At 52.9% G+C, this 14,203-nt stretch overlaps 1 protein-coding gene across 1 annotated transcript in view; it reads right to left on the bottom strand.

The window, feature by feature from the left end:
- Positions 1 to 14,203, bottom strand: part of GDAP2 (ganglioside induced differentiation associated protein 2) — a 115,870-nt gene that overhangs the window by 30,392 nt on the left and 71,275 nt on the right. Inside the window, exon 10 of the mRNA XM_078877276.1 lies at positions 11,310 to 11,386. Coding sequence (XP_078733402.1) covers positions 11,310 to 11,386 — 77 coding nt within the window. The remainder of the gene's footprint in view (positions 1 to 11,309; positions 11,387 to 14,203) is intronic.

Genomic DNA, 14,203 nt, shown 5'->3' with positions numbered 1-14,203 from the left:
GTGGGTGAGTGAGTGGGTGGGTGAGTGAGTGGGTGAGTAAGTGGGTGAATGAGGGAGTGAGTGTATTACTGTGACCTGCCATGTGTAGTAGTTGAACACAGCGTGGTGGATGAGACGGAGCCAGTCAGTGCCTGGCTGACCCACCGTCCTCAACACGGGGCGAGGAATCAATGAGTGAAGTGCACGGGAACAGTAACCCCGGCAGTAGCGACAGAAGAGTGACAAGGAGGCGACTGACCGCTGGTGAGCGAGTGACTGGAGTGAATCAGGGTTTGCTGGATCATCAATCAACCCGAATTGCTCTCTGTTGAATCCTCTTCAGTAGAGTGCTCCACGGAGCGGGGAGGGTGGAGAGGGGCGGGGCGGTGCGGAGTGGGGGTGGTGCAAATTTGGACCGCCGATTCTATACCTTGCATCAGGGCCAATGCCGACCAATGCGATGACTATTGGGTTCGGTGTGAATCACTGCGACTTGTCGAGCCGGACAAAGGTTACCAAAGACACCGGTGTTAACGCAAGAGACCCCCTTTAAGAGCCCGACCGGGGATCCACGAGGGGTTCAGTCTGTGGTTTGGCTGCCGAGCATGAATCCGGTGCCACGTCTCCCGGGGGCCCATAGGCCGGGAGAGGCCTAGGTGCCAGGCTAAAAAGAGGGTGGAAATTAGATAAGGGGCCCCCCATTTCATTCCTTGCACTTAGTCCAGTGGCCTCTCAGAGTGTTGGTCCACCAGACCACCGGTGGGTCCGTGACGGTCCTCCGTGTGGTCCACGGGGCTGTGATGCAAACGGAGCTTGATCCGGACAATAATGACAATAGGTTTTACCCGTTTTCCAAAAACAACCAAGTGACACCACTCCACTGATTCAGTCACCCAGCATCAAATACAACTATGCTTCATATACCAACTGCGAAAGAATCATATTTAAATACAAGAGAGGGGCAATATTGACCCATATTCACGGAGCATCTCGCCACAGTTGAGAGATGTTAACTACCTCGCCTGGTATGCAGGAGGTTGTGGGGTCGATCCAAACCCTGATGCCTGTATATTTGGAGCTTGCCTGTTCTCCCCGGGGTCACTTCAATTTTTCTCCGGGTCCTCTGGTTTTTCTCTCCACATTTAGAATCAACGTGCATTGAAAGTATTTGGCTGCAATCAATTTCCACGTGTTGTGCCACTTCATTGAGCAATCATTTGTGGCCAGGTCACTTCTGAAAAACAGCTTGATAGCTCAGTGGTCTCTTACCTGGTAAAATAGAAAAAACATAGTTTTGTAGTTTTCATCGTTTAGTTTAATTAAGAACAATTTAGCAAATCATCGACCGTGTAAGACTTTTATGAGTTGTGAACTATGGCGCCGGGGATTAATAATAGACCTGTGACTGCAGCCTTCCCATTTGGCAGCGCTGTTAACAGGGGTTACGATGACCGCACCGCAAGGACTATCGGACATCGCATTCTGCCCGCGTCCCTTGGCCAAAGAGTTTAAATTTAGCAACGCACGACCTTTAACTTTACGAGGAAAGGACCACTTTAAACTGATACTAAATAAAACCATTTTTTTATATTTACCTGATAAGGCCCACTGAGCTATGTAGCTCTTTTTCAGAAGCGACCTGGCCACAAATGATAGCTCAATGAAGTGGCTCATCATGCGGAAGTTTAAAGCAGCCAAATCCTCTAAACGCACGTTGATTCTAAATGTGAAGGGGAAAACCAGAGGACATGCAAACTCCAAATACACAGCAGGCATCAATCAGGGTCGGGATCAAACCCACGACCTCCTGTATACCAGGCGAGGTAAATTTCGATTTAATGCTTTCGTGACTGCAGGGATTCATATTCTTGGTTCTTTATTGTTTTATTTTTATTATAAAAAATTTATTATTTTATTATTTCCCTTCGACGTGACTTTACCGAAAGAACCAAGAATACCAGGCGATGTAGTTAAAATCTCGCCACCGTGGCTCCCCAGTATCGATCCAAATTAAAACGTCATTCCGTTCACACGACAGCGGTGTGCCGCTCGTCCGCTCGTAACAATGTAACGATTCGCAAGACTCTTTTTTTTTTACCCCCGGAGCGTCCTGCCACACTGGGACGTTTGGTCAATAGAATGCATGACTAATGCTATTACATGAGATTACATGCACAATCACGGTGCGGAGCCCCCCGCAGAGTTCTGCTTGCGTGGCCTGTGGGGGAAAGAACGAGAGCTCTTAAACGGCTTGCGAAAAACGATCTGCTTCCTGGTTAGATTATAGCCTGGAAAGCCTCAGTGGGTCTCAAAACTCACTGAGGAACCTGTCTGCGCAGAGGTTGTGTGCTCTCCCCCCTCCCTGGTTCTGCATTGCTCTCCGTGGAGTTCTCCGTTTTCCTCGCGCAGCCAAAAATAAACAACGTGCAATTAGCGTTGGCCAAACATCCACATGCAGGACCCAAACTGTGCGAGAGTCTTAAAGCCTCAGTGTCGCTCTCCTGGGTAAATGTGTAATTGCACAGCAAAAAAACCCTCTCTCTCTTTATCCGCGAGGGTCACGTTCTTGGAAACACTCGTGAAAGCAGAATTCGCGAATGCAGAAACCTCGTTCCAGTTGGGAAGAACGGTGTTACGTTCCTGGTACGACTGAACTTGGGGAGGGGGGGGGGCGAAATGGATAATGTTCAATAACAATGACTACAATAAATAAGAAATTATGAAGAACAATGGCGGGTGTTTCATTATCTCTGATGATGATGATTTACTGTACTGTTGTCATATTTATATTTCCTAAAAAAACTCAACAATTTTTTTATTTTACCAGGTAAGGCCCTCTGAGCTATATAGCTCCTTTTCAGAAGCGACAAGGCCACAAATGTTAGCTCAACAAAGTGGCTTATCCGGTTTAGAGCCAAATACTCTAAATGGGTCACGTTGATTCTAAATGTGGAGGGAAAAACTGGAGGACCCGGAGAAAAATCCACACAACCAACAGGCGTCAGGATCAAACCCACGACCTCCTGTATACCAGGCGAGGTAATTAACATCTCGCCACCATGGCATCCTAGCTTTGTGCATGGCGCACTGAGATCCCTGGATGAATTGCGCTTGATAAATGTAAATTATTATCATTATTATGACGACGACCAACCAGGGTCCTACGCAACCGTCCCACTTGCGAGGCCGGGTTTGGCCAGCTTGCTGACCCACGGCCGCAGACAACTTAACTCAAAAATCGAGACCCGTCCATAGGCCCTACCCCGCGTCACTCCCCCTCTCCCGGGAGCGCGGAATCAAACGGTGGGCGGCCGGGGTTAAAGCCCCGAGCTTCCCAGCGAGGCTTTAACACAAAGGCGTAATGCAGCGAGGATCACGTTCGGAGCTGATATTATGTCACCGCTCGTTCTACCAGCTGCCCGTCTTCTACGCGAGGATTACAGTCGTCGTCGCCGCAACAGCCACAGCCGCAGCCGGAGCCACGCGCGCATTTTGTGTCACTGGCCGGCGCGGTTATTGGCGATCGCCAGGTGCGTCATCGGCGAGCCGGCAGAGGCGACGTCTGGCACGATGCAAGGGGGCAGCGCGGGTTTAACCGTAGACGCATGTCCAAGTTGGACCACCGACTAGGGCTCGTGCCAAATCACTTAGCACATGTAAGCGTAACGTTTCGCCCACTTAAGCCTCACTTAAGTGGACAACCCGTCCACTTAGGTGAAAGAACGTCGCCTTTGCGGGGGGGAAGGGAGGCGCGGGGGCGCGAAAGGCGACGCGCGCCGCTGCAATCGCCACGTCAACGTTTGGGAACGTAAAGTAAACCATTCAGTGAACTGGCAGCCAATCGGGGGTCAGGGTAAAGCGAGGGAGGCGAGGCCAAGGACTCCGAAGCAATCGGCACACAAGCAACCACTTGACCCAAACGGTTAAGTTCCACTGGCGGCGTGAACGCATTGCACGTGCACGTAGGCCAAGTAGCATCGCCGTGGTGCAAGGGCGAGCACACTGGACTTGAACTCCAGAGGTCGCCGGTTCGATTCCATCTCCGGCAACTGCGGTTGAAACAGTGGTGCCAATTTCTTAAATTTGCGTCCGCCCCTGGCTCGGCCTCTGACGACCCGGGAGCTGTATTGATGGGTTCACCGAAGTGACTCAAAAGGCAGGTTGGCGTGTGGTGGAATAAAGTGCGGGTTACACCAAGAAGCCACCGTGGAAGAGCAGGCCAAAGTACCTTCCCTGGTGGCGGTCTTGGACCTCCCCTCCAGTGGAGGGCCTTTCCGTCAGCAGGCCCGTACAAAGCTAAAGCGCCATCAAAGGTGCTGTGTGCTCTACCGTAAGCAAGGGCTTTAGGGATGGAGCAGAAGGTCAATATCTTCATTTCTGGCAAAAAGGTGCCAAACACAGACACTGGGGCGTGACCCGGTCAAGAGGTCATTTCGGACGGCTCTATCCCGACAGCCGAGATAAAGCTGATGGGGTGAAGGGGGGGGATACGATACGGGGAGAAACACCGTACCGGCTGCTCACCACCACGGCAATCGGAGCCACTACAGACGGCGCCTAGCCCTGCCTGACCCCAATTCCTCGCGCGAGGGTGTTGTGTCCTTGCGAGGCGCAAGCCGATTACGACGCTGATCCCCCCTGACTCGCGTCTCATCCACCACTCTCAATCAATCGGGACTGCGCTCCACCCCGTAGCTCGCTAGTCACCCCCCGGTTCCTCATCGCTGAGCCCACCACCCCACCATCCCACCACCCGCATCACAACTTCCCGCAGCCCTCAGCTGCCCCTGTGCCCTTCCAGGCACATCGACCCACATGGGTGGGGCAACTGTCGGGTGACTTGTCGCGCGCCCGTCAACCGAGCGGCGACGCGTGGCACGCCTGGATTCTGCCAGAAGAAAAGTTTTTTTTCGCGGCCGAGAGGTTTGCAAATCCGCTCGGCGGCGGGCTGCTTAAAATGAATGCCTCTTTAAATGGCGTGTATTGAATGGGAACTTTAGAATTTATGGTATTCTTACAATGACACAAGATAGTGCAATTGCATGAAAGTAGGGAGATGCATTAAAATTGCAGACAGTATGGATTTAAGTCAACTTTAAGATAACTGATAATTCTAATTTACAGCATTTTTGACAATCTGCTGCGAGATGACGGCCAGGCCACTTTGTCGGTCATTTGACCGTACTTCCCCACTGGGAGAAAACAAAACAAGATTAAAATAGCGCCATATAGCCCCAACAGGCCATAGGGGCCAGTGCTGTTAGCGAGCACCTATGAAGGCTGGTACAGCACACGAGGGGAAGGTGTGGCCAGCATCACGCCCGACCGCCTTTGTCTCCCCAGTGGCAATGTTTACACATGGCACCAGGTACCCGTTCGAAGCTGAGTCAACCTAGGGGAGGCCCAGGATTGATTCAGATACTTGTCACTGGTGTTGGCAGTGAGCAGGAATCGAACTCGGGCCGCCAGGTCCGTAGTACAGCGAGCTTACCATTGCACTACCGCTCCCCTACGAACACATCCGCGCACACAAAAGACAAAGATCCCCCGTATAGCCTGAACAGACTGTTGGGGCAAGTGCTGTTAGGGAGTACCTATCAAGGCAGGTACAGCACACAAGGGGGTAGAGATGGCCAACACCACGCCCGGTCGCCATTTTCTCCCTAGTAGCGATGTTTACACACCATACCAAGTACTCATTTGAGGTCGAGTCGACCTAGGGTAGACCCAGGACCGCATCAAATCATTGTCACTGGTGTTCATCATGAGCGGGAATTTAACCCAGGTCGCAGGGTGAGTAGCGCAGGGTGCTAAACACCACACTACCACTCACCGACAAACAAACACACGCGCGCACAGGCGCATGAAAGCCAAATCCCAAAGCAGGATTTGTGCCCAAGTTTCCTCGCAGAGTTTATTTAGTTAATGCTCTCATTGTTTTCTCAACCTAAGCCAAACAACGAAAGGTCAGAAATGCAACTTTCTCGCCTCCCCCTTTTTCCCCGCAACAACAACAACGACGACAACGCCCCGCCGCCAGAAATATCTATCCCCCCGCGAGCGGCGCTAAGTGTGCGCGCGCGAGAGCCGTGCGGTCGCGACCTGACGGGAACGCGAACCAAACGGAGCCTTCAAAGACTCTACGGGGCGCAGACATCGTTCGTTGCGGGGGGGGGAGGGGGAGGTCGGCATTTTTTTAATATATATTTTTTTCATCCTAGTCGTGGTCTTTCTTCGTCCAGTCGACCACAACCCGTGGAGGTTTTAGTCTGGAATGCTGTTCCTTCAGATATTAAAAAGCCACTGGAGCTATGCACTTTCAAATCGAGATTGAAAACTCATTTCTCAACAACTGCTTTTTGCGTTTAGTTTATCCTCCCCCCTCCCCGCACCTCCGACTAGCACGGTTTGGCTACGTACGGTGCCAAAGCAGTTCAACATACGTAACACACACATAGTAGAGTCTCAAGTCTGGGGATTTCATTCGATCAATCCCTTACTATCCTCGTCGCATAACAACGATAGAAGGTCAAAGTGCAGCCCTGCAATTGTTCGCTCGTGGCACCGCTGGTTGAAGGGGCCTCCACTGGAGGGAGTTCGAGAGAGCCGTCTGGCCTACGCTTCCACACTGGCCAATTGTCTTGGAATAGGTGGAACTACTCATGCTTTAACCCACCACATGTATAAATATTTTTTGTTATTTAATGAGGTAAGGCCCACTGAGTTATGTAGCTCTTTTTCAGAGAAGTGGCTTATCACGTAAAAATGTATAGCAGCTAACTTCTCCAAACGCCTGACATTGATTCTAAACGTGGAGGGAAAAAAACCAGAGGACCCGGAGAATCCACACGACCATGGGGGAGAACACGCAAACTGCAAATATACAGCAGGCGTCAGTGTCGAAATCGAACCCACGACCTCCTGTATACCGGGAGAGGTAGTTAAAATCTCACCACCGTGACGCCCGCTGCTGGGTGGACAGTGGCGGCGAGGAAATTAAGAAACCTGCACCATTGTTTAAAATCTGTAAAGAAACTGGTCCACTTGTTAGTGTCGGGGGGTTGAGCCATCTCCGACAATTGCGCACAAGATCCATATCAGATATTAGTACATCTAATCGGCATAATCATTTATTCACTGGAGCTCAAAGACTCGGCAAGAGATGTGGTGAAGTTAAGAGATGCCCCATGTGTGTGTGCTCAGCATTTGAAGGCCTGAAGACCAGAATCGGTGATCTTGCCGACAATGTGTTCATCAGGGAGGCAGAGTTCCACATGCGGACAGCAAGTGAAGAGAGCTTCTGTCCAGGGAGCAATGTTCTGGCAACTGGAGGGGCGTGAGTTGGCAGGGTTGTGCATAATCAGGTGGCATGGCGTCTTTCATATTATATTGGGCTGGCCTGAAGGTCATTCATGGAAAGTCATTTCTTTATCAAACACAGTGCAGCCACACCAATTGCCACGTGCGGCGTTCCTTTGGTGCGCTGCAGTCACGAGTCGCCCTACCAAATCCTCCCGGAGCGCATCTTCATTCAGAGACTCGTTAACTTCGTCCCGTCACAATCGGTAGCCGCGCTCTGCTCCCCGATTGCGGTGGCAATCGCAGCCACCGTCGTCGCGCTCGAAGATTTAACTAAAGAAATGAAGACTGCCTTGACGAATATTTACGTCGCCAATTTTTTTTTTTTAATTTATTTTCTAAATTGACACTGCGAGCTGCAGAAAATCCAGCAGCAGCAAACCCGAAGGCAGGGACGGTCATCAATGTTACGAGGCTGGACTTAAAAAAAAACATTACCGTGGCCACTTCCTAATTTCCCACGTATAGATGGCTACTAATTTCCGTAATGACACCCCGGCGGCTAATCAGATAGGCTACCGCGCGGCCACCACCGCAATCTGGTGGGGGCTGTTCTCGTGATTCAATCAGCCGGGAATTTATTTTGGTGATGACCGAGGCCACACAGCGGCCGCCACACTTCCCGATTACTCAGCCAGGGGCATGGCACGAGGGTTTGTGGCCAGGGGGGGTGGGGTGGGGCACGAACAAAATCGGAATCAGAATATTTATTGACACTGGAGGAATTCAATGAGCGCTGAAGCTCTTTTTCACAGATTTCCAGTCGGGAACAGACGGGGATGTGCAGGACCACGGATGTGTGATGGTTAAAGGGGCGGCCACACAAAGCATTGGAGCCTCACAGAATGAACATTTGAAAATCATCGCCATCCTCTAACCATGAACAACTCAAAACGCCCGCGCGTACACACAAGCGTGCACACACAGATATGTGAACGCACACTAAAACACACGTGCATGTATACTAACACGTGCACAACAACAACAACCGCCATTTGCCACTAAGTGGCGGTGACGTCACCACAGCGCTTGTGCCAGGCTATGCGCACGTTAAGGTTACGCGCACGTTAAGGCCAAGTGATGTGTCGAACGCCCGCTGGCAGGAGGTCACGGGGCAGACCCAGGTTCCATGGGTCGACTGACTGAGATGAGTGGCCGATGCACCACCTGTGCCCCCTACTGTGCCAACTTGCTGTGTTTTAGCCGCTCGGCGCTCCGCTCGTTGTTTTGAGCGTCGCTCCTCTACCCTCCGTTGTTGGAGGGTGACTGCCTTCAATTGTCCAATGGCGAGGTTCACAAGCCTCCTCCATAAAGGCCGATCTTTACACCGCTGGTACCAGTCATCAGCAAGTCCAATCAGCTCCACCTCCTCTTGTACCAAAGAACGGCAAGACCGTGGGCGAGAAGACCTGAAGCTTCGTGTGGAGCGACAGACCAGGTAGCTTCCACACAGCGTTACACAGCCAATGAAAAGATACAGCCGCTTGACTGATTCGAAGTGAGACCTCTGCTGTGAAACTGGAGCCGGTCATGAGCACACTGCCCAGATGTGGCAGTGTGCTTTCTCCACAACTGCCCCATCACCAATTCGCAGTTGTGGCGGTGGAGTGACTGATGGTACAGAAAATATGGCATCTGTGCAGGACCGCCCTCTCCTGAAACCACATTGGGGCTCCGCAAGCCTCTCCTCAGCGTACCTGATTAATCCTTGTCAGGACCTTTCCCGGCACACACACACACACAAAGATAGTACCCATTTGAGGCCGAGTCGACCTTGCGGAAGCCCACGACCGGTTCAGATATCCGCCACCGGTGTTGGCCGTGAGCGGGAATCGAACCTCGCCTTTGCAAGACCGTTCTCTGCTATGAACGCAGGCGCACCGCGCACAGAAACACAACACACACACTACCACACTTGCGTACACACAAAAGCATCGGCACAGAGAGCGAGAGGCAAGGCGCAATAACAAGCCACAGAGTGGGAAAAGGCCATTCTGCCCATCAAACCCCAGCCGGCATCACGGCTCCAAAAACGGGGTTCTCATCTCACACACGCGTCCCATTATTATTGCTGTTGCCAGGTCTAAAAATAGCAGGGGGGAGGGGGGGACGGGGGGTGGCGGTGGCTGGGGGAAGACAATCTGGCTGCGAAGGGAATCGGCAGCGCAAGCCGAATCACATCGACCTCGGCAGAACCTTCACCGGGCTCCCCCTACGGCACCCGCCGACCCCACCCCCCCCGCCCCCTTTAATGTAAAAAGTTGCATCGCGAAAGCCAATCTCGGACGCATGAGCTGCGCACGGTCGCCGGCCCACCTGCCCGCCGCTCGCCGCGCCCCCCCCCCGGTCCCCTACCTTGGCACGCTGGCCTGCCAGCCTGCTCACCAGTCCACTCACAAGTCCACTCACCAGCCCACTCACCAGCCCACTCACCAGCCCACTCACCAGCTCACTCACCAGCTCACTCACCAGCCCACTCACCAACCCACTCACCAGCCCACTCACCAGCCCACTCACCAGCCCACTCACCAACCCACTCACCAGCCCACTCACCAGCTCACTCACCAGCCCACTCACCAGCCCACTCACCAACCCACTCACCAGCCCACTCACCAGCTCACTCACCAGCCCACTCACCAGCCCACTCACCAACCCACTCACCAGCCCACTCACCAGCTCACTCACCAGTCCACTCACCAGCTCACTCACCAGCCCACTCACCAGCCCACTCACCAGCCCACTCACCAACCCACTCACCAGCCCACTCACCAGCCCGCTCACCACCCCGCTTACCAGCCCACTCACCAGCCCACTCACCAACCCACTCACCAGCCTGCTCACCAGCCCTCTCACCAGCACACTCACCAGCTCACTCACCACCCCACTCATCAGCCCACTCACCAGCCCACTCACCAGCCCACTCACCAGCGCACTCACCAGCTCACTCACCAGCTCACTCACCAGTCCACTCACCAGTCCACTCACCAGCTCACTCACCAGCCCACTCACCAGCTCACTCACCAGCCCACTCACCAGTCCACTCACCAGCTCACTCACCAGCCCACTCACCAGCCCACTCACCAGCTCACTCACCAGTCCACTCACCAGCTCACTCACCACCCCACTCACCAGCCCACTCACCAGCTCACTCACCAGCCCACTCACCAGCTCACTCACCAGCCCACTCACCAGTCCACTCACCAACTCACTCACCAGCCCACTCACCAGCCAACTCACCGGCCCACTCACAGCTCACTCACCAGCTCACTCACCAGCCCACTCACCAGTCCACTCACCAGTCCACTCACCAGCTCACTCACCAGCCCACTCACCAGCTCACTCACCAGCACACTCACCAGCCCACTCACCAGCTCACTCACCAGCCCACTCACCAGTCCACTCACCAGCTCACTCACCAGCCCACTCACCAGCTCACTCACCAGCCCACTCACCAGCCCACTCACCAGTCCACTCACCAGCTCACTCACCACCCCACTCACCAGCCCACTCACCAGCTCACTCACCAGCTCACTCACCAGCCCACTCACCAGCTCACTCATCAGCCCACTCACCAGTCCACTCACCAGCTCACTCACCAGCCCACTCACCAGCCAACTCACCGGCCCACTCACAGCTCACTCACCAGCTCACTCACCAGCCCACTCACCAGCTCACTCACCAGCCCACTCACCAGCCCACTCACCAGTCTACTCACCAGCTCACTCACCAGCTCACTCACCAGCCCACTCACCACCCCACTCACCAGCCTGCTCACCAGCCCACTCACCAGCCCACTCACCAGCCCACTCACCAGCCCACTCACCAGCCCACTCACCAGCCCACTCACCAGCCCACTCATCAGCTCACTCACCAGCTCACTCACCAGCCCGCTCACCAGCCCGTTCACCAGCACACCCTAACAGCTCAGCCACCCGCCCGCACACCAGCGCACGTGCTCACTCGCTCATTACCTTCTCCGGATCGATGACGGGGATTGGAATGTTCCTGCCCACGATCACGACCACGGGACGCCCATAGTTATCCACTCCTGCAGGAGGCAGATAGGGGCAACGGGTCATTATTGCATCCGAGGCCGAGACTTGTCCCAGCGGCACGCGGCTCGCACGCTTGCAACCCCGCCACGCACCGCACGTGCCTCGCACGACCGCCGGAAGGGAAGAAGAAGCAAACGCTGAAGAATTAGCCAAGTGCCACAGCGGCGAGACGTTAAAATACATTGCCTGGTATACAGGAGGTCGTGGGTTTGATCTTGACCCCGACACCTGCTGTATATTTGGAGTTTGCGTGTCTCTCTCTCCCCGTGGTCACGTGCAATTTTTTTTCTCTGGGTCCTCCAGTGTTTCCCTCCACATTTAGAATAAAAATGTGTTCAGATTATTTTGCTGCAATAAACGTCCACGCAATAAGACACTTCGTTGGGCTGCCATTTGTGGCCAGGCGGCTTCTGAAACAGAGCTGTATAGCTTAGTTGGCCTTACCTGGTAAAATAAAAAAAAAATTGTCAATCGCATTTAAGTAGGCAGAGGTGGTTGGAAGGCTCTTGGGGTGGCTGATATCATTTTGGATATGCCGAGCCGGCACCGCTGGGAGTCTTGTGTCTACACAGTCAATATAATAAACCCATATTCAGTCCAAATCCTCTTTTTCAGTCGGGTCCTGCACTGGGAGGAGGGCTTGGCAAAACCGAATTACAATGACCCATGTTTGCTGTTGGGTTTGTGCCACACGGTTGCAAGTTTAAGGTCTTGTCATTAAACCGTCACGACGACGAGACCGTTACGATTACAAAGCTATTACTTTTACGTGGCCGATAAAAATTCTGACCCATAGGGCTCTTCCTTTTATCGGCCGTATTAAACGGCGGTTTTAAAAGAGTAACAAAAATCCACAAAAACAACTCGAGAACAAAAAGAGCTCAATGCGCCGAGTCACATCGGGGAAAGCAGACCGACTCCGTTCAAACGTGTTCGGAGTCGCGATCATAAATCAAGCTTCTGCGCAGCAGATCGATCAGTGGTGGCGGTTAATATAAACCGTCGCGATCGCGGGTTGTAGTAAACGCGGACCGTCGTGGACCGGGGGACGCTCAATCAAAACTCATCAACTGGTGTCCTTCTGGAGCATTGTGAATTAAAAACAGCAAAAAACAACAGACATTCGCTCATCTCCACGACAAAAGATATGTATCATCCCGTCAACCTATCGGTTTTCCAGACCGATATTGCCCAGCAGCGTTCGACCTTTTGGCTCTCATCAGCAGTCAGGCGTGGACTACAAAAGTGAGATTTGTGATGTCGTCTGCCAACGAGCCTTTTACTCTAAACATTTTCGGGGCAAAAGGGTTCGTTCATTTCGGTCGAGAATTCCGAGTAGAAAAGTATTCATCTCCTGATAACAAGACTCCGGCAGAATAGCCAAAACAATGAGAGAAAAGACAAAGAGGACTAATAGAAAAGTAATGAGATTCTGCTTTTTGAATTATAGAATTATTTTCTCAAGTGCGCTCCCCCCCCCAATGTTATCGACGTGACCTCGTTAAAATCCTCGCGAAGGTCAACTAGCTCTGGGCCAGGTCAAATGCTCATTACGCAGTTAATTGCTTCGGTTTAGTTTGAATATTAAAACTAACACAATTTAGTAATTATGCCGACGAGACTAGGGAGCTTTCGCCGGATATGAGCACAAATTAAAAGCCCACACACGTACCACCCTCACCCACTGAAGACGGAAGACACCGGGTAAAATCCTACTACCAATCGCTCAGAACGCGCCCAATCCTGTCAGACCTCGTAAGCTAAATACGGTGCAAAAGGAGTTTAACACATATATATTAACGTACGTAGACACTCCCTGCCTTCACCAACCGGCATTGACCAGCGTGGTGAAGTATGGTCAAAATACCTTTGTGGACCCTGCGTGGTGTGAGGGTCGTCAATCCAGGAGTGGATTGACAAGAGAGAGCAGTACGTGCAGATCAGAGACAAAACATATTTATATAAATGTATAGCAGGCTAATGCTTCAGGCAACATCCCTTCCGCAGACAAGACAGAGGGCAGAAGGAATGTCCGACAGCTGCTGACCGCATTTGACAATGGCCCCCCGGAATGAAACGATTGTACGTCAATTCCAAAATGTCCCGGTGTCAATTTTATTCCAATTTCCCATTGTTCTTGTGACACCATTGTGTTTTTTTTTAAGGCATTACACTATAGAGAGCAATCTCCAGAAATGTCAGTCAACCTTTCTGCCCTCTCCCTCCGCTTCTAAAGAAAGGGCTATTACTCACAACGTTAGTGTATTAAATATTGTTTCACCGTCACAAGGCGATGGGAATGTGCGCATGGCAAAGGCACAGCCCTGCAACTGCGTTGTCACTCCACCGTGGGCGGAAGAACGTCCACTCACGGTAGCGCTAGTGAGACTCCACGAAGAAGCGACACTGGTAGGAACCTCCTGGTTACACCAGCTCACAGGGGATTATTGTGTCCGTCCATCCGTCGTGTAGGGAGGGGCTGGGTGGGGAGGGAGGGGCTGGGTGGAGAGGGGTGGGTGGGGAGGGGCTGGGTGGGGAGGGGCTGGGTGGGGAGGGGCTGGGTGGGGAGGGTGGGGCTGGGTGGGGGGTGGGAGGGGTGGGGCTGGGTGGAGAGGGGCTGGTCACCCCGTGGTGCCCTTATAAAACTCAACGTTTAACCTACTCACGCCGGCTTGTGCCCGCCCTCACAGGCGGCCATATTTGCGGAATACACCACGCCGCCGTTGACCCTGGCCATTGACCGAGCAACCCAACGTTCCTACCAGCTCCCTCCGCAGGTATGTGTTTTAGGTCTACCCTTCCACGCTCAC

This window comes from Lampetra fluviatilis, chromosome 47, assembly GCF_964198595.1.
Source record: "Lampetra fluviatilis chromosome 47, kcLamFluv1.1, whole genome shotgun sequence".
Lineage (NCBI taxonomy): Eukaryota > Metazoa > Chordata > Hyperoartia > Petromyzontiformes > Petromyzontidae > Lampetra > Lampetra fluviatilis.
This window is presented reverse-complemented; position numbering and strand designations above follow the sequence as displayed.